Genomic DNA, 18397 nt, shown 5'->3' on the forward strand with positions numbered 1-18397 from the left:
GAAAGTGATAGTGGAAACTGAAGTGTTTGCAGCTAGAAGCAGGCAACATACCAACTGATCAGGTATACTATATTAAATTCTTTTTCCAGTATGGATTTCAGGAAAACTGTAATCCACAATACTAAAAATTAACTGAAAACTTGCAAACACATTTAAACAGAAAACAGGAAAGAGCCACATCTTGCACTGTGTTTGCCTGGCAGCGACAGAGGTGAGAGCAAGCAAGAAAAGAAAAAGGTTACAATTTCATTGCTTCATGAACAATGTTGCCAAAAATATCGATCTAATTGATAAATGTCAATACTGAAACTTTGAAACAGTATAGTACTCATTTTTCATAGTATTGATTCTATCCATATCAGATGCACTTTCTTGTTTGCTCAATCTTTTCACAGTGAGTTCAGACCCACAGACTACCAGACACACACACACACACACACACACACACACATACTACGGATTCTCCAATCGATCAGCTGCTGATCGAAATCAGACTAGACTAGATCGGTGATCACTAAAAAGACCTATCACAAAAATTATCTATATTTAAGTATATTTTCAGCCCCTGCTTTTCTAAGGTTTACAGTAATTTGGCTGCAGTGCTCCTTTATGCAAGGTATTATGGTAGTTGAGCTGGCACATGTCTTTTTTTTTCATTTGCAGAAAACTTCCTGCAGTGTAAACAAAGAGCAGCAAGTGGAAGCTTGTTTTATAAGTGAACAAAAGGCAATTGGCCTTTACATTAAAGAAAGTGGAGTAACAAACTGAAAAAAGTAAATTGGAGATGTCATTCTGTGCAACTAGACAGACTGCAAGGAAAGCTATTTTCATGAATTCAGACCTTTTTACTTTGTCCTTTAAATTAAAATGGACACTGCTTTAGTTTGGACAGCATGTTTGTTTAAAATGCAGCAGCTTACACTTTTAATAAGAAAAAGAAAAGAAAAAGAAGAATTTAAATTTCCTGCTTAGTAAACAATATGCTTTTTTTAAGATTTGTAATGTGTTTATTATTTGTTGCTGTCTGTCATACGGCATAAGTTTTAGTGAGAAACAAGCACTGCATAATAAAATGGTAATCCGTATTTCATAATTATACCTCAACTATTATGAATGTCTAGTTGACACACTGAAGAAAAAAAACAGAAAGAACTAAACAATATGACAACATGTAATTATGAGAAGCATTTTATTTATGCCATATGTATTATGGATAAATATTTTGTACATATTTTACTAGTTAAAGTATGTATTGTAAAGACATTTTATTTTAGTATTTTTTGGTCACTGAACAATAAGCCTACAGAATTTAATTTTGATAATAAAAATGAACAGTTAACATCTGTGGTCTAAAGTTTAATTATAAAAATATACTTTAATATACAACATAAAAATTTGTCTGGTTATGCAGGCGATTAGTGTAAAAAGTTTTTTAAAGGGACAAAGAAAAAAACAAAATTGGTATCGGAATCAGCAGATTTTCCAAAACAGGAAAATTTACTAGTATATTTCAATTTCCAATCCATGTTGCTTTTTATGTCTCAAACAAAACTTGGGTTTCAAGTAGACTATGCAAAATAAAAATTAAAAAAAATCATAAACAAAGCAGTCTTTCAGAACTGCCACTCTTTTACCTGGGATGACCGTTTCACTTGCGGATGGAGGACACTGCCATGTCATCATTTTAAGTGAGAACAAGTGTATCCCAGTATATTCCAGGGAGGATTAACCGGGAAATGTCCCAGGTCACATTTTGGCTATTATGATGAACTAAAATGACGAGCAGTTTCAAAATGCAACACTAACATTAATTGGGGACCATATTTAATATTTATCCATGTGGTGGCTGCAGTTGCATGGAAGATGCAACAGTAGCCCGCTGGAGACAGTTACTCTTAAAAACTATTCCACTTGCTGTATACTTGGTAAAGTGATCAAGAATGCTTAATTCTGCAGCATTGTGCTCCTTAACTCCTACCTCTACTGCCAAAAAACAAGATATGAAAAACTTTGTACTACAACTGGCACACAAAGCCTTGCAAAGAGTATTGATTTTTCTTATTTTTTTTAACATAAAAAGTTAGCTTGCTTAAATTTGCAATCACTTACGTAAAACAAATACAACTGAAGACAACATTTTTTAACAATTTTAAATATACAGCTAGAGTGGTCACTTACCTTTCCCTAGTCTCTTGACCAGCCATGGGACCAAGGGCTGTTAAAAGTCGACTAAAGCTTACGGGTTCAGTGCAAGAATCCATAAGCTCCAACAGTCTTTGTTTAGAAGCCAGACGAAAATCAAAATTATTGAACTGTAGTGACTGATAAAGTCCAAGAATCATATTAATGTTTTCAACGTTCATTTCTTTTACATTGTTCAAAAAGATTTTGTTGCTTTTCTCCAGTAAAGGTCTGTAACCATGCTTGATGTTACGGAGAAACTGAACTACTCTTCTTGCATCATGAAAGCGGGTAGGATGCATAGTGTCTAAAAGAATAGTGGCCTTCTCTATTAATTTATCCCGAAGTTTTGAAGAGGTAAGGGATGACGTGCATATCATTAGTGAAGACAGAACTCTGCAGGGACATGTAACATAAACAAAACATGAGTAATCCACTGGAGAAAACTACACAAATCAAAAGCATGATGAAGTCCTAAGCAAAATTTTGCATTATTTTCATATAAATGTGGTAGATGTTAAATAATTATGAAATATTTCATATCCATCTTTTGTGAAGGGGAACATTTTAAAGTACAATCTTTAAAGCAAAGGAAACAAACACAAATATTTCAAGAAAGTAAACACCTTGACTGTACCCAGGAGGATAACTAGATGAGAACTATTTTCTTGTAACTCTGTTTTACTATAATAAACAAGTGAGAAACAACCAGAAATCAATTTGGATACAACTTTATACCATGGTAATAAGAGTGAGGAGTACAGGGGGAAAAAACAAGTTGTTATACATTGCGGTTCAGATTTTCATGTGACAGTTGTGCCTTTTATTACAACCAACCTATCAGAAGTAATGGGTTCCCTTCAATCAAAATTCTTCCAGAATTAAACTTTTTGCCCCTTTATCTCCACAAGTTGTTTTCTCAAAATTAAAGTAACATTTGAACATATGACTGTCTAAAACTGTGTGCATCATTTTATTACCGAAACCATTACGGCACACTGCACAATAATGTGCAGTGAATACACCTGACTTGAGCAATCCTAGTTTTCATCCTCTTTCTTTGTACGTTTAGCAATCGTTTGCTCAGAGGTTGATGCACTTGCTGCCTCCTGAGCACTTCTTCTGGGCCTGCTTCTTCTCTTCTTTCGTCTGCATCTTTTCATGTTAAAATTGATTAAGTCAGTGTTTGTGTTGCAATTACTTAGTATGTTTTCCTTAATTTTTCACTTAAGCTGGCACTTGATGCAAACTGAAGACTTAAGAATGATTTAAGATATGAAGAGGTAGGGGAAGTGGCAGCGAAGGTGGTAGGGATGAGAACAGCGCCCATACACATGCGCCACATAGCGCCCTGTTGGTAGCTGTCGATAGTTGATTCTACAATAAAATAAAAATAAAAAGAGGAATAACCTTGGAGGTCAATTTTCACCATAAAAGCGGATAGTAGCCTATACGTCACATAGTATATGCGTACCAAATTTCAGGTCAATTGGTCAAACGGCTTGTGAGCTACAGGTGATTTAAAATCCTGGACAGACAAACGGACAGCCATGGTAGCGCATTATATAAGAAGAAATTATGTAATTTAGTCTCTCAGTAGTAGTGCTTGAATACTTTTTCATGTCCTTTATTTTTTTTAAACATTTTCTTGAATTTATTAAAAGCAAGTAACAATCCATATAAGCTAGTCAGACTAGAAAAAACTTAAGTTCAAATCAATTACCTTTATCTACCTTAATGACAGGGTGGGACAGTGGAGCAACGGAGCGCCTGTGAAACTGGGTTCAAATCCCAGGATCTGGAGTTTGTGTACAGTTTGTATGATCTCCCATTATCTACATTATATTTCCCCCATGGTAATCAGGCCAAAGATGTGCATTTTAGGTGAATTATTATTTCTGACCTATCCCAGGATTCATGTATGAATGGGCCCTGTAATGGATTAATACCTAAACCGGGGCATATTGTTGCCTCGTGCCCAGTGCTACTAGGATAGTCTCCAGTCCCTAAAGCCTTCAATTAGATTAAGTGTGACTAAGAATCTTAAAGCCTTTGATATTAAGGCTTTAAAAAGTATCAAAATTGGCATACAGCATTGGCTTTAAATAACCTGAAATATAAACTAATAATGAGAATAGGAGTATAGCCGCCTACAAAAATGTTTTAAAATGTGAAGCCATTAATTTAGTTTATTTATAGTTATTAAAGTACAAATTTCTTAAAATATCAAAAACAATACATTTTTACAATGTCCCACTAGGTAATAAGTAAGACATAACAATGGTCATATGTTAAATATCATTTTTTTGCTATTTTTCTATTATAAACATATTCAAAAATCACAAACCCAAAATAAAATTATTTTTACCCTATAAGACTATCCATTCAGTTTCCACTTACTGACTTACTCTAACTTACTTTCCATGGCTCCACTCACATTTTTTAATAAATATGTATTTTAGATAAATGCACTACACTGTATTTTTTACATTTATTAAAATTAATTTTGAAGTAGAATCCTTTGAATGCTGGCTATTCAATAAAATGCCAGAAAAGGAATCCAGTGTTCAAGTTTAATTCTATTTAACTTTAATTCTATTTTATCCTAAAAATATACAATCTTTGCTTTATCTATAATGAACATGCAAGAAAATCAAAGGTTTAAGTCTACCAACACATTATATATTTTAATGTAAATTAAGTTCATTCAACCAAAAAAAAATTAAATGAATGTAACAAATAATTCTTTTTGTTAATGCACATCCGTTAAGAATAGCAAAAAAACTGAATTTTGTTTCACTTTAAGGAATATGAAAAATATTTAATTAAAGATTATAAAATGTTCCTAATATTTACCGAGCTTCCCTAATGTAGTCCAGTCTTTCGCTGAGAATATTGCAGATCTTTCCCATTACCGGACTGTGATGTAACTGCTGGTCATTTAGGCACACAGCAAACTTCGACAGCGTCGGCATGCTCAGGCTGTGAATGCAAAAGTTTGTGAGAAAATGTTGCACGTTTTCATCCTCAAATCTCAAAAAATATCAAACTACCCCAGCTCACACAACAGCTAAAACAGTGAGATGGAAAATATGGATAGATTGCAGCATAAGAAAGAACACAGATCTGAAAAGCCCACGTTAGCTGTATATATTTCATTATCAGAATTAGCTGAAAAGTTGTGACTTCATCAAGGCATTTCTTCAAGGTAGTAAAAGATCAGGGCTTCAAATTTAACCAAGGCTTAATGGTGCAAAGTGGAATATTTTCTGTGTTGAGGTCTACAGTATAGTATCAATGCTTTTTAACATTTCACCACTTACAAAATTAAACTGCAAGTAAAAATAAGTAAACATGAAAAGAAAACACCTGGAACTGTTGTTTTACTAAAGATGCTTAAGGTGTAATTAAAATGTTCTTTCCAGCAAAAGGACATTCAATAAACCTGTTCAAACTCCATGTGTTTAAATATAAATTAAGTATTTATAAAGCACAACAGTATTGGTTTAGTATTTAGCATTATTTTGATTCAAAAATATGATTTAAACAGTATTTTAACTAGGGATAGTATCATGTTGATTCCCTGTCATTAATGGCAGAAAGCAGGGAACAATGCACCTTTACAAGCACCTAACAGGAATCATCTGTCAGTCTACAGCATTGATATTTTCATCCAGTAGTTGCAAAGAAATTATTTTACCATATGTGATTTACAGTTGTGTGCAAAAGTATTAAATCCCCTTTAAAGTTACCATAACTATCTGCATGACAAAAGATTTGTACACACATTAACCCATTCAGTATTTTTAATGTGAACTCTTACACTTCATCCATCCATCCATCCATTTTCCAACCCACTGAAGCCAAACACAGGGTCACAGGGGTCTGCTGGAGCCAATCTTAGCCAACACAGGGCACAAGGCAGGAACCAATCCCAGGAAGGGTGCCAACCCACTGCAGACTCTTACATTTCCAAAGTCAAAATAAACCATTTTCTGTAGACATTTAACTGAAGAAGAAAAACTCAAAAGTTTGTGTTTGCAAGTATTTAAGCCCTACACATGAATACTTTGTTGAGAACCCTTTTGCTGCAATAGCAGCCTTAATTCTTGTAGGGTAATTATATCCTAGCTTAGCACATTGTTCAGGAGCGATTCTTCTCCATTCTTAGAACATTAGAACACTCTAGACGAGAACAAGCCATTCTGCCTAACAAAGCTTGCCAGTCCTATCCACTTATTTCTTCCAAAAAACATGAAGTTGAGTTTTGAAAATCCCTAACGTCCTACTGCCTAGCACAGTACTTGGGCACTTATTCCACGTGTCTATCGTTCTTTGTGTAAAGAAAAACATCCTAATTTTTTTGCTAAATTTACCCTTAACAAGTCTCCAACTCTGTCCCCGTGTTCTTGATGAACTCATTTTAAAATACAAGTCTCGATCCACTGGACTAATTCCCTTCATAATTTTAAACACTTCAATCATATCACCTCTTAATCTTCTTTTGTTTAAACTGTAAAGGCTCAGCTCTTTTAATCTTGCCTCATAATTTAACCCCTGTGGCCCTGGAATCAGCCTAATCGCTCTTCTCTGGACCTTTTCTAGTGCTGTTATGGCCTTTTCTTGGAAGAATTGATGGAGATCCTCTAAATTGGTAGGATGTCACCTCTGGACAGGATTTTTCAATTAGTGCCACAGATTCTCAATAGGGTTTAGCTTAGGGCTTTGACTTGGCCATTCTAAAACATTCACCTTTCTGTTTTTGAGCCGTTCCTATGTCACTGTCATGTGAACTGAACTTAGTCTGATCCCTCAACTAAGACATATTTGACTTGGGTGACCCTACCATGGGAAATTGTTCCAAACACCATTAGTCCTATAATTACTGTGTACACAAACCCCTCCAGTGTTATAAAGTGTTGATTCATGGTGTCAGCCAGTTGAAGTGTCCAGCCAAGAGAAGACTTCAGGGCAGACCCTGGACACGCTAGAGAAATTATATCATCCAGCTAGCCTGGGAATGCCTTGGTATGTCCCCCTGGAGGAAGAGGAGGAGGAAGGGAAAATAAATGTCTGGGCATCATTGCTATTCCCACAACCCTGATCCAATAAGCAGTATAAATAAAATGGATGGATACATGGGTATTTTTGGCATAAAATCAATCCTTAATTTTATTTAACTAAAATTAAATTTTAAAAATTAACTTTAAATATACTCACTTTTCTAGTCTTGAGTATGCTTCCATTACCAAATGCTGGATTAAGGAATCACAAGGTTCCACATTTAACCTGGATATAAAAGAAATGTTCAGCCATGATATATTTTTACCACAATACTTATTAAAAAAGTATAAAAAATAGGGAATCTTAAACAGATGCTCAATTTGTTATTTGCTTTTAAACATATCTAGATACAGTATAAGTATCTGCTCTCTGATTAAAAAAAAAACATTCTTGATTCATTCTATCCTATATTTAAAATGGCAGGCAAAATATTTGTTTTACAGCTGATGTAAATCTTCATAGCTAAGCATGCAAGTAAAATGCAAAATGCACTTACCTAAGTGACTTTCATCTACAAAGCTAGAGAACCATTGCACAGAAGACCAAGTTTAAGTCTCTTAAATATACATTATTCTTTAATTCAAAATAAAACTGTTAAAACAAATTAACTGGATAAATACAATTCCAAAAAGGTCTGAATATTTTAAAAGTAAATCCGACATCCTCATTAAGCAAAGCCAACGATTGCCCATAAAAAAATAAATAACCATCTAATGGACTTGAAAGGCACACATTCAATGAAAACCCTCATATTAAAGCCAGTGCATTACATTAATCTATCTATCATTAATCTATCAGGGATCCCAAAATCTGCTGCTGTGGGGAAAGCAGTCAATGAAAACTGCTGCCAAGCACTTAATGAAACAGACAGAAGGTGTATTAAAAAGAACCAACTGTTTTCTTTCTGAACAATGAGAGAACTGTTTTCAAATGTAGTTCACATCAATGATGTGGGACATAACAATAAAGTATTAAAGTCTAAATACAAGTGTATTATTTAATGCTTGCTTAAAAAGGTTGTCCCTAGGAATTCAAAAGTAGCCTTGTGTAATAAAGCTTAACATTAAAGCTGGCTGAAATGCAAGGTATACAGTGAGACCCCTTGGTGTTAGATTAAAAATTGCAATGTCTCCTGTTCAGTCCTTGCCATTACTCATTGTGTGACCAGGATACTCTAGTCAGAGAAACATAGTAATACTTTTAGCCATACACTTGTGTACTAAGATTGATCAACAAATCTGTCAGCTTCATAAATGAATGATTATCTAAATAAATGGAGTGCAGGTTCTACAGCTAGTTTCATGCATTTGTTCTTGAATAGGGAGTTTTTACATTGTTACCTGAGTGAATTATAGAGAGTATCCACTAGAATGTCGTCGTCCATCTGCTCAATTTTATTTTCTGCCAATATACACAAAGTGAGGAACTGGGAGTGTCTTCGGATCAGCTCTGATGACCTCATAAATTCTGGCTTTTCTGTTTGTAACTTCCACAGCAGGCCGATGGCATAGCTGACATGTTTCACAGAAAGTTTGGCTCTGTTCTTGCCAACAATATCCAAAACCTGCTCTTCACTGGAACATATGGTCAGCTGATGTAACACCTGATCACTGCTGACAGCCCGCACCTGAAGGAGTCTCTGTGACAAACAGCACAAACTTCTGAGACGCAGCATTGCCAGTTCAAAGCTGAAGGTGTCGTCTAAATATGGAACATGTAGTCCTCATTTTGTTGGAAACTTTGTAATGAATTCAAATGTACAGCAGCACTAATTGTTAATTCAAACTCCATCATTTGCTATTGGTGCATTTGGAGAGGTTCAACAGTAACCTAAAACAAGGAAGAGATCAGATTATTCACAGCTATTTTTAAAATCTATTTTAGAATAGTTACCCAAATTTCAGATTTCACAAAAACTGGCTTACCCTGAGACACAAGTGTAGGCAAAATTAAATTGCCTTTCTAGACTAGTTAAATTGCTTATCAATATTTTGAGAAATCGTATGAAGTGCTTTAAGGTTAGTCTAAGGTTAACATTTTAAATATTACTAATGAAGGGTGGCATGGTGGCGCAGTGGTAGCGCTTCTGCCTCACAGTAAGGAGACCTGGGGTTCGCTTCCCGGGTCCTCCCTGCGTGAAGTTTGCATGTTCTCCCCGTGCCTGAGGGGTTTTCCTCCGGGTGCTCCAGTTTCCTCCCACAGTCCAAAGACATGCAGGTTAGGTGCATTGGCAATCCTAAATTGTCCTGGGTGTGTGTCCTGCGGTGGGCTGGCGCCCTGCCCGGGATTTGTTCCCTGCTTTGCACCCTGTGTTGGCTGGGATTGGCTCCAGCAGACCCCCGTGACCCTGTAGTTTGAATATACAGGGTTGGATAATGGATGGATGGATATTACTAATGAAACCTCCATATGCCACCCGTATATAATTTTGTAACATAATTCCATAAAATTCTGGCTATTAAACAAAACTTGATTTAAAACAGTAATTTATGTTGTAAAACCTTCAAGGCACACTGTGACACTTCATTAATCGGCTCTGATCCTAGAGGGCCAGAGCGGCAACAAGTTTTCATTCTGACCCTTTTCTTAATTAGTAACCAGTTTTTGCTGTTAATTAATTTCATTCAGCCTTATTATAAATTATCCATATAGTAATCCAAAAATAACTTGAGGACAGAAATCTCTCTATTATAAAAAAAAATCCCTGGAAAGCAAAAGCAAGGCGACTATACGTGATCTTCTCTGAAGTTCCCGGAAGACATTTAAAAGACCCGCGAGACAAATGAGACATGCCACGGAGCATCTCGCTGGGACCGTAAACATGAGATTGCCAAGAGATTGTCCCAGGGTCGTCTCGCAGGGACGTGGAACATGAGATTCTTGCAACACACGTCCTACTTACAAAAGATATCATATAAGAGAATCGCTATGAGAATCTGTGGTCCCGGAACAGTAAAAGCAACGACAAGCTGAGTTTCAAAGAATACACAATTCGGTCAGGTGTATATTTATGATCACGGAGAAGCGATGCAAATTTTAACAGGCAAAAAGAAAGGTAATGTATATATTCCGGGAATAACATTACACACCAAAGGAGATCATAATATGCCATTTGTATTAAAATGTCTACAGTTTACCGTGAGAATAGCTTTTGCTATGACAATCAATAAATCACAGGGACAAACATTAGAAAAAGTTGGATTATTTATTAGAGAAGCAGAAACAATAGTCACACACAGACAGTTATACGTTGCGTTGTCACAATGTGTCTCCAAAAAATATTGTTTTTAATGAAACTTTAAAGTAAAAATGCAAATAATGAAATTGAAACAATTCCAAAGAAAAAAAAAAATTTAATTGTATATCCGATTAACCAAACACAGGGGTTGGCGAGCGAAGCGAGCAGGGGGCAAAGCCCCTTAGTACAAATATAAAAAAAAAAACTCCCTGAGTAAACAAGTATTACAGCCTGCATAAATTGTCAAAGTTTGGGTATTACAATACACACATCTGATAAGGCCCATAACCTCAAAATTGCTCTGGGGCACTATACAATGAATGACCCTACACTCTGACCCCTAAGGCAGGGGTCCTCAGTCACAGTCCTGGAGGGCCGCAGTGGCTGCAGGTTTTTGTTCTCACCCGGTTGCTTAATTAGAAAGCAATTCTTGCCAATAATTTTATTTCATGGCTTGTTAGTGCTTTAACTCTGCTATGTCAGGTCATTCTCATATCCTAGATTTTCTTCCCCTTTCTAAGTTTATCATCCAAATGATCAGAAGGCTAACATGGATGAGTAATTCTTAGTCCTTCACTTTTTTCTCTTCACTTTCCTTCTAAGTACGTATTTAATTAAACCCAATAGTGCATGATAAATACTCACAGGTGTAAATGGTAATAAGCTAAATGGAGAAATGCTGGTCTCTTTTGTCATTTGCATGTTATTGCTAAATAGGAGCAATTAAAAACCAAGAATACAGCTGTTTAAGACTAAAATAAGCAATAAGGGTTCAAAATCTTAACGAGTGAGACAACTAAAGTGAAGCAGAAGTGTTACTTGTGCAATAAGTACTTCTTATTAAGCAATTGGGTTGGAGCAAAAACCTGTAGCCACTGCAGCCCTCCAAGACCGTGATTGAGGACCCCTGCCCTAAGGTCATGCGAAAAGACAATGCACTCTCGGGGATTAAAGTATATCAAATCAAATCAAATATGTGGCATTAACATTTTAAACTTACAAGCTGAGTGGAGTCCATTAAATTTAATGTTGCATGCATTGTTGAAAAACATTAATATACAGTACAGCTTTACATACAAAAAGAAAAGTTTACATACTTCTGAAAAACTTGCTTAATGTCACTGAATGAAGTCAATCAGGTAAACAATTTTCAAAGTAATACAGTAATTTGTTTTAATGATACTTCTGAATACACATGGCCTACAGAAATTATTTTATGCTGAATCCTATTGAATAAATCCATAAACAATATGGACAAATAATGAACAAGGAATTAAGAGGAACACTGTAAGCAACTTTCACAGGCTCCATACTCAATAACAAGCATACATATCCAATAAACAGTCCTGCCTGCTGTGCTGTCATAACTACCGGATTCACAATTATTACTTTCCATCTTGCATCAGCACCACACACATCAAAGGAATAATTTATGTCATATGGGTATTTTTGCACTTTATTTCAAGTGGATTAGAGCAGTGCTTCTCAGGCTCTAATTAATGTTTTCTCTTATTTTGCATTCAGCAAAATCCAGTAGTGTTAGCCTTACATTTATAAGAAATTAGCAAAATACCCGCGCTTCGCAGCAGAGAAGTAGTGTGTTAAATAAGTTAGGAAAAAGAAAAGGAAACATTTTAAAAATAACGTAACATGATTGTCAATGTAATTGTTTTGTGACTGTTATGAGTGTTGCTGTCATCAAAGATTTGATTATCATTATTTCTCTCAATCAGGTTCGTATTTGGAGGATGTGTTGTGTTCAAGCTACATTCCGTGTTTGTCAACTGTTGTAAAGATAACAGGTTTCATTCATAGAAGTGATCACTACCCAAATCGGTACTCGTGAATCTAAGATGTTTAACAGGCATTCCCGGTATTAAGTTGTGGAATTGCCTGCGAGTATTTAACGACAGCGTCTCTATTAACTTATGGATTTGCCTGCAAGTATTTAGCGACAGCGTGTCTATTAACTTGTGGATTTTTCTGCGAGTATTTGGAGTGAGCATCACAAAGTTGTTTCCGTCTAGCTGCATCAGAAAATGTACCACGACATCTGACGTGCCTCCTTTTTACTGTTTTCTCACAGCTTGGATTGCTGCTGTCATACTCAGTTTGAGTTTCATGGTTTGTTTCAATTACGTTAGTGTTTGCAGGACTTGTGTTGAAGTGACATTCGGCATCTGTCAAGCGTTGTAAGCATACAACCGCCTTCATCGATAACTTCACATCGTAATAAACAAACAATAAAACAGCGGTGAAGCCGTGGATTAAATAAAAAGGCTGCAGTTATCAGCAGGAAGACGTGAATACCGTGGTGAAGCAAAGAAGTGAATGAAGAGACCGGAGCGACAGACGGCCTTATATGGGCAGGCAGTCAATTATGTGGGAGGCGTGGTGACGGGGGACGCAATATAGGCAGGCAGCCAACTACGTGGGAGGCGTGGTGACGGTGGACGCAACGCCGCCTCACACAGCGACCGAGCTGCAGGCTATGGACATATATATGTACGTAAGTAGGATTCAATTATGACCGTTACGCGTAGAATTTCGAAATGAAATCTGCTTAACTTTTGTAAGTAACCTGTAAGGAATGAGCCTGCCAGACTTCAGCCGTCTACCTACACAGGAAGTTGGAGAATTAGTAATGAGTGAGTAAGTGAGTCAGTCAGTGAGGGCTTTGCCTTTTATTAGTATAGATTAAGAAATATCTATTTTGACCCATCTTTAAATTCTTAACGCTGTCACTTTCTTTTTAAGTCTTTTTTTCTGTGAATTTTGCTCTGGTAATTATATTCCAGTTCTGACAATGAATTAAGCATACAGTAGCTGACTACCAAACAGCAACTACAGTATATTTACCCACTTGTGTGTTTCTTACCAAATAATGGCACAAATAAATAACACAATAAAAGAAACAAAAAAGAATGCTAAACCGAAAAAAAAAGAACTCATGCATCTAAATTCATGTGTTATTCAATAAATAAATAGCCCAAACTAACTGAATTGGAAAAAAAAAACTGGAAGGTAACAGCTTGTATTATTTAACAAAGGATTCCAATAAAATAATCTGAATGAAATGAAGACCTGTAACCACAGGGAACCATCCAGGACTTGACTTGAGAACCACTGGATCAGAGAATGTTACATGTAAAAAACAGTGAAAAAGCTGAATAACCTGAACACGGCTATGGAAATGTATGCTTTCAAAGAATGCCCTTGGAAAATGAAAAAAAAATGTTCTTTTGCTTTGTTGCTAATTTCACCAAAGTAGTCATAGTGATGCATTTTCACTCTAAGACATCATAAAATTGACTACAAAATAAATGAAAGATCTGTAACACAGAACTGACAAGTTACCATTAGTAAAGTGTGCATATATGAATCTATTATATTAATTGCAACCTATTGTTCTTGGTCTTTCAAGGACATTTGTGCTACTCTGCACAAACCTCATCAGGATGATCTATTTTAGAGTGCTTGTTTTGTAAGGTATTATTTAGAAATGATAAGTTAAAATTGTTTATAAATGAGTTGTGGAGTAGAACTTGCTCCTGCTTTGCCTACAACATAGCCAGGATATGTTTTGTCCTACAATCATGAACTAAATAAGAGGGAAAAATAGATTGAGAAAGATAAATTAGCAGTAATCTTAATAACTGAACAATTTCAGGATTACAGTGATAAGTAAAAGATGAAAATTAAGCAATGTGTTTAATGTATTAGTGAGGAGGCATCCCTATGATCGATTGATCATTAGAAAGATAGGGCACTACATGATCTACAGTGGTGTGAAAAACTATTTGCCCCCTTCCTGATTTCTTATTCTTTTGCATGTTTGTCACACAAAATGTTTCTGATCATCAAACACATTTAACCATTAGTCAAATATAACACAAGTAAACACAAAATGCAGTTTTTAAATGATGGTTTTTATTATTTAGGGAGAAAAAAAATCCAAACCTACATGGCCCTGTGTGAAAAAGTAATTGCCCCCTTGTTAAAAATAACCTAACTGTGGTGTATCACACCTGAGTTCAATTTCCGTAGCCACCCCCAGGCCTGATTACTGCCACACCTGTTTCAATCAAGAAATCACTTAAATAGGAGCTGCCTGACAGAGAAGTAGACCAAAAGCACCTCAAAAGCTAGACATCATGCCAAGATCCAAAGAAATTCAGGAACAAATAAGAACAGACGTAATTGACATCTATCAGTCTGGTAAAGGTTATAAAGCCATTTCTAAAGCTTTGGGACTCCAGCGAACCACAGTGAGAGCCATTATCCACAAATGGCAAAAACATGGAACAGTGGTGAACCTTCCCAGGAGTAGCCGGCCGACCAAAATTACCCCAAGAGCGCAGAGACGACTCATCCAGGAGGTCACAAAAGACCCCAGGACAACGTCTAAAGAACTGCAGGCCTCACTTGCCTCAATTAAGGTCAGTATTCACGACTCCACCATAAGAAAGAGACTGGGCAAAAACGGCCTGCATGGCAGATTTCCAAGACACAAACCACTGTTAAGCAAAAAGAACATTAGGGTTTGTCTCAATTTTGCTAAGAAACATCTCAATGATTGCCAAGACTTTTGGGAAAATACCTTGTGGACTGATGAGACAAAAGTTGAACTTTTTGGAAGGCAAATGTCCCGTTACGTCTGGCGTAAAAGGAACACAGCATTTCAGAAAAAGAACATCATACCAACAGTAAAATATGGTGGTGGTAGTGTGATGGTCTGGGGTTGTTTTGCTGCTTCAGGACCTGGAAGGCTTGCTGTAATAGATGGAACCATGAATTCTACTGTCTACCAAAAAATCCTGAAGGAGAATGTCCGGCCATCCGTTCGTCAACTCAAGCTGAAGCGATCTTGGGTGCTGCAACAGGACAATGACCCAAAACACACCAGCAAATCCACCTCTGAATGGCTGAAGAAAAACAAAATGAAGACTTTGGAGTGGCCTGGTCAAAGTCCTGACCTGAATCCAATTGAGATGCTATGGCATGACCTTAAAAAGGCGGTTCATGCTAGAAAACCCTCAAATAAAGCTGAATTACAACAATTCTGCAAAGATGAGTGGGCCAAAATTCCTCCAGAGCGCTGTAAAAGACTCATTGCAAGTTATCGCAAACGCTTGATTGCAGTTATTGCTGCTAAGGGTGGCCCAACCAGTTATTAATTTCAGGGGGCAATTACTTTTTCACACAGGGCCATGTAGGTTTGGATTTTTTTTCTCCATAAATAATAAAAACTATCATTTAAAAACTGCATTTTGTGTTTACTTGTGTTATATTTGACTAATGGTTAAATGTGTTTGATGATCAGAAACATTTTGTTTGACAAACATGCAAAAGAATAAGAAATCAGGAAGGGGGCAAATAGTTTTTCATACCACTGTATGAGAGGAAGATAAACAGATAGACGGATAAGGCAAAATATGATCTATATCATAGATAGATAGATGAAATGCACTACATGACAGATAGATAAAAAAATGCTTTAGTTGCCCCACATTTTGATGCAATCTTTTTGTTCACCCCACTGAATTAAAGCTGAAAGTCTGCACTTCAACTGCATCTGAGTTGTTTCATTTAAAATTCATTGTGGTAATGTGCAGAACCAAAATTAGAAAATAGTGGTCTCTGTCCAAATATTTATGGACCTAACTGTTGATAGATGAAATGCACTATTAGATAGAGATATTGTGAAGAAAATCATTCGTTCATCTATCCATAATCAAACCCATTTAATACCTTTTAAATGTCGCAGTGACTGGTGTTTGTCTTCTGAATTAACTAACCCGGCCAAATTCTGACATCCTCGCAAAACCAAAAACAAACGGCACGGCAGGAGAATGCAACATTCCAATGAAAATCACAAAATCCACTCAAACATGCAGGCCCTATAAGGAATCCAATGTATAATTTGACCCCACGAATTCTAATCGCAGTTATCAGAGGACTCGTGGAAGCCTTCATGTCAAGGTCGCGGTTACACGATGCTCTTTTAAAACGATCTCCTACAGCAGCCGTGGATTTAGCTAAGCCCGTTACTGTTCCGACTTCACTGCCACCACGCTGACTTTCAGCACCAGCCGGGAGGATATGCATTACCCACGTGGACATTAACGCGGCTACCTACAACGGCGACGATGTTAGGACAAACGCGTGAATCTCCTACAGAAAGCATGGTCACTGTGGCAGAAAACATTCCAAGAGATAAAGGAGCACGTAATTATGAAAAGCGACTCCAACTTCTGGATTCTTACCTACTTGCCTTCGGTTTCCCGGAAGTTAGTAAGCCATGACACTCGAGTAAGGGAGCGTCAATATTTGTTTAAAATATTTTCAGGGAGTTATGGTGTAGAATGAAATTGCCTTTAAGACATATTCTGTTATCTGAACTTAACACAGTTACACTTTGATAAAAAAAAGAAGATTATGAAGTGACTTGTACTTTGCAAAGCAACCCTAAACTTAAGTATTATAGCTGGAGTGTGGAGTAGTGGTGGTGGATTTGCAACATAATCCCTAAGGTGACAGGTCTCATGGCACCGTCACGGACTTGCTTCCAATGTCACCCTTGCTAAATAATCTGTAAAGGTAAAATAAAATATGCTACATAAAACACATTATTTTACATTATACTGTACATGAAAAATGAAATAATAGATATGAAAGTTAAATATAAGATAGATTTGAAAAGCGCTGTAATATAGACAGAGTTAAATAGACACAATTCTCATCATCGCTAACCTCTATAAAAAGAAATCTAAACTCAGGTGACAAATAAAACAAAATATTTAATTGTTTTATTATGCTATTACAAAAATCAGCAAACATTCAGAATCCATGTAGGGAAAAAATAAGTTCACCCTTCCAAACTCAGTAGTTATGAGTATTTAGCAGCCAGGAGTTATTAATCAAATGCACAAGATAAGTTAATTACCAGAAAGAGTGACTACCCCAACGAAAAATAAAACTTTTGGAAGTTTTAGGGTTGCCAGATTAGAAAATTAGAAATATGGGACACTCTTAAAATCCTCTACACACCCAGACCAATGTATTATGTAGAGACATAAGTTAAAAACATAAAGCAATGATTTTAATCGGTAATGAGGAAAACAAAAGTAAAATCATTTGAAAATCATTTAATACAAGCTAAATAAAAATTCTGTAAAAGTGAAATCCTTTGAAAATATTTATTTAATACAGACAACATAGAAATATTATTATTTAATGCAAACAGTTAGAAAAAAATGGGCCGTGTGCAAGTAGTAACGACACACTTTGACGACACTGTATGTTGCAATGCTGATCCAGAACTGCATGGCAGCGCGGATGGAGAGCAAAACGGTAAGAGTGTCGTTGTCCTCAGCCAACCATAGCGACTGAACAAGTTGCAAACACAAGTTTCCTCGTTACATTTGGGTTATTTTCATCAAGAGAATCTGAGAAAAGAAAGTATAATTACTTATAAAGTTACAACTTTATAGTACCATAAGAAGGTAGTAAAAATATGGTAGCGTTCTGTTCTTTATTGTAGAGTTCTGTTTTGCAGTTTGTGTTCTGTGATTTGCATCCCTCTCAGTTATTTATTCTGTTGTCCCTGTTATTTCTCATGGACTGTAATAGAGTGGAAGGTAAAGGAGGTTCCGGAAGGATGGGGGGGTGGAGCCGAGGCGGGGGGGAGCGCTGGGTTGTAAAAGGAGAGGGTGGAGACAGGAGGGAGGTTCGGTCATGTCGCTCTCTCATGTGAGGTTTGTTTTTTTTGAGTTCTGCCTGTTCGGCGTGGTTGCGCAAACAGCAACCGTTTTTTTTTTGATTAATAAAGAAGGGACTAACCAAGTGACCGTCTCGGATCGTCATTACGTCTGGGAAGACGCTACACTGGTGTCAGAAGTGGGATAGAGCCCA

At 36.5% G+C, this 18397-nt stretch overlaps 1 protein-coding gene across 1 annotated transcript in view; it reads right to left on the reverse strand.

Annotated features, from left to right (window-relative positions):
- Positions 1 to 16794, reverse strand: part of fastkd1 (FAST kinase domains 1) — a 57535-nt gene extending 40741 nt beyond the window's left edge. Inside the window, exons 1-5 of the mRNA XM_039757577.1 lie at positions 16750 to 16794; positions 8586 to 9075; positions 7402 to 7470; positions 5038 to 5163; positions 2179 to 2577 (exon numbers count right to left, since the gene is read on the reverse strand). Coding sequence (XP_039613511.1) covers positions 2179 to 2577; positions 5038 to 5163; positions 7402 to 7470; positions 8586 to 8920 — 929 coding nt within the window. The 5' untranslated portion in view covers positions 8921 to 9075; positions 16750 to 16794. The remainder of the gene's footprint in view (positions 1 to 2178; positions 2578 to 5037; positions 5164 to 7401; positions 7471 to 8585; positions 9076 to 16749) is intronic.
- Positions 16795 to 18397: the final 1603 nt, after the last annotated feature.

This window comes from Polypterus senegalus, chromosome 6, assembly GCF_016835505.1.
Source record: "Polypterus senegalus isolate Bchr_013 chromosome 6, ASM1683550v1, whole genome shotgun sequence".
Taxonomy (NCBI): Eukaryota; Metazoa; Chordata; class Cladistia; order Polypteriformes; family Polypteridae; genus Polypterus; species Polypterus senegalus.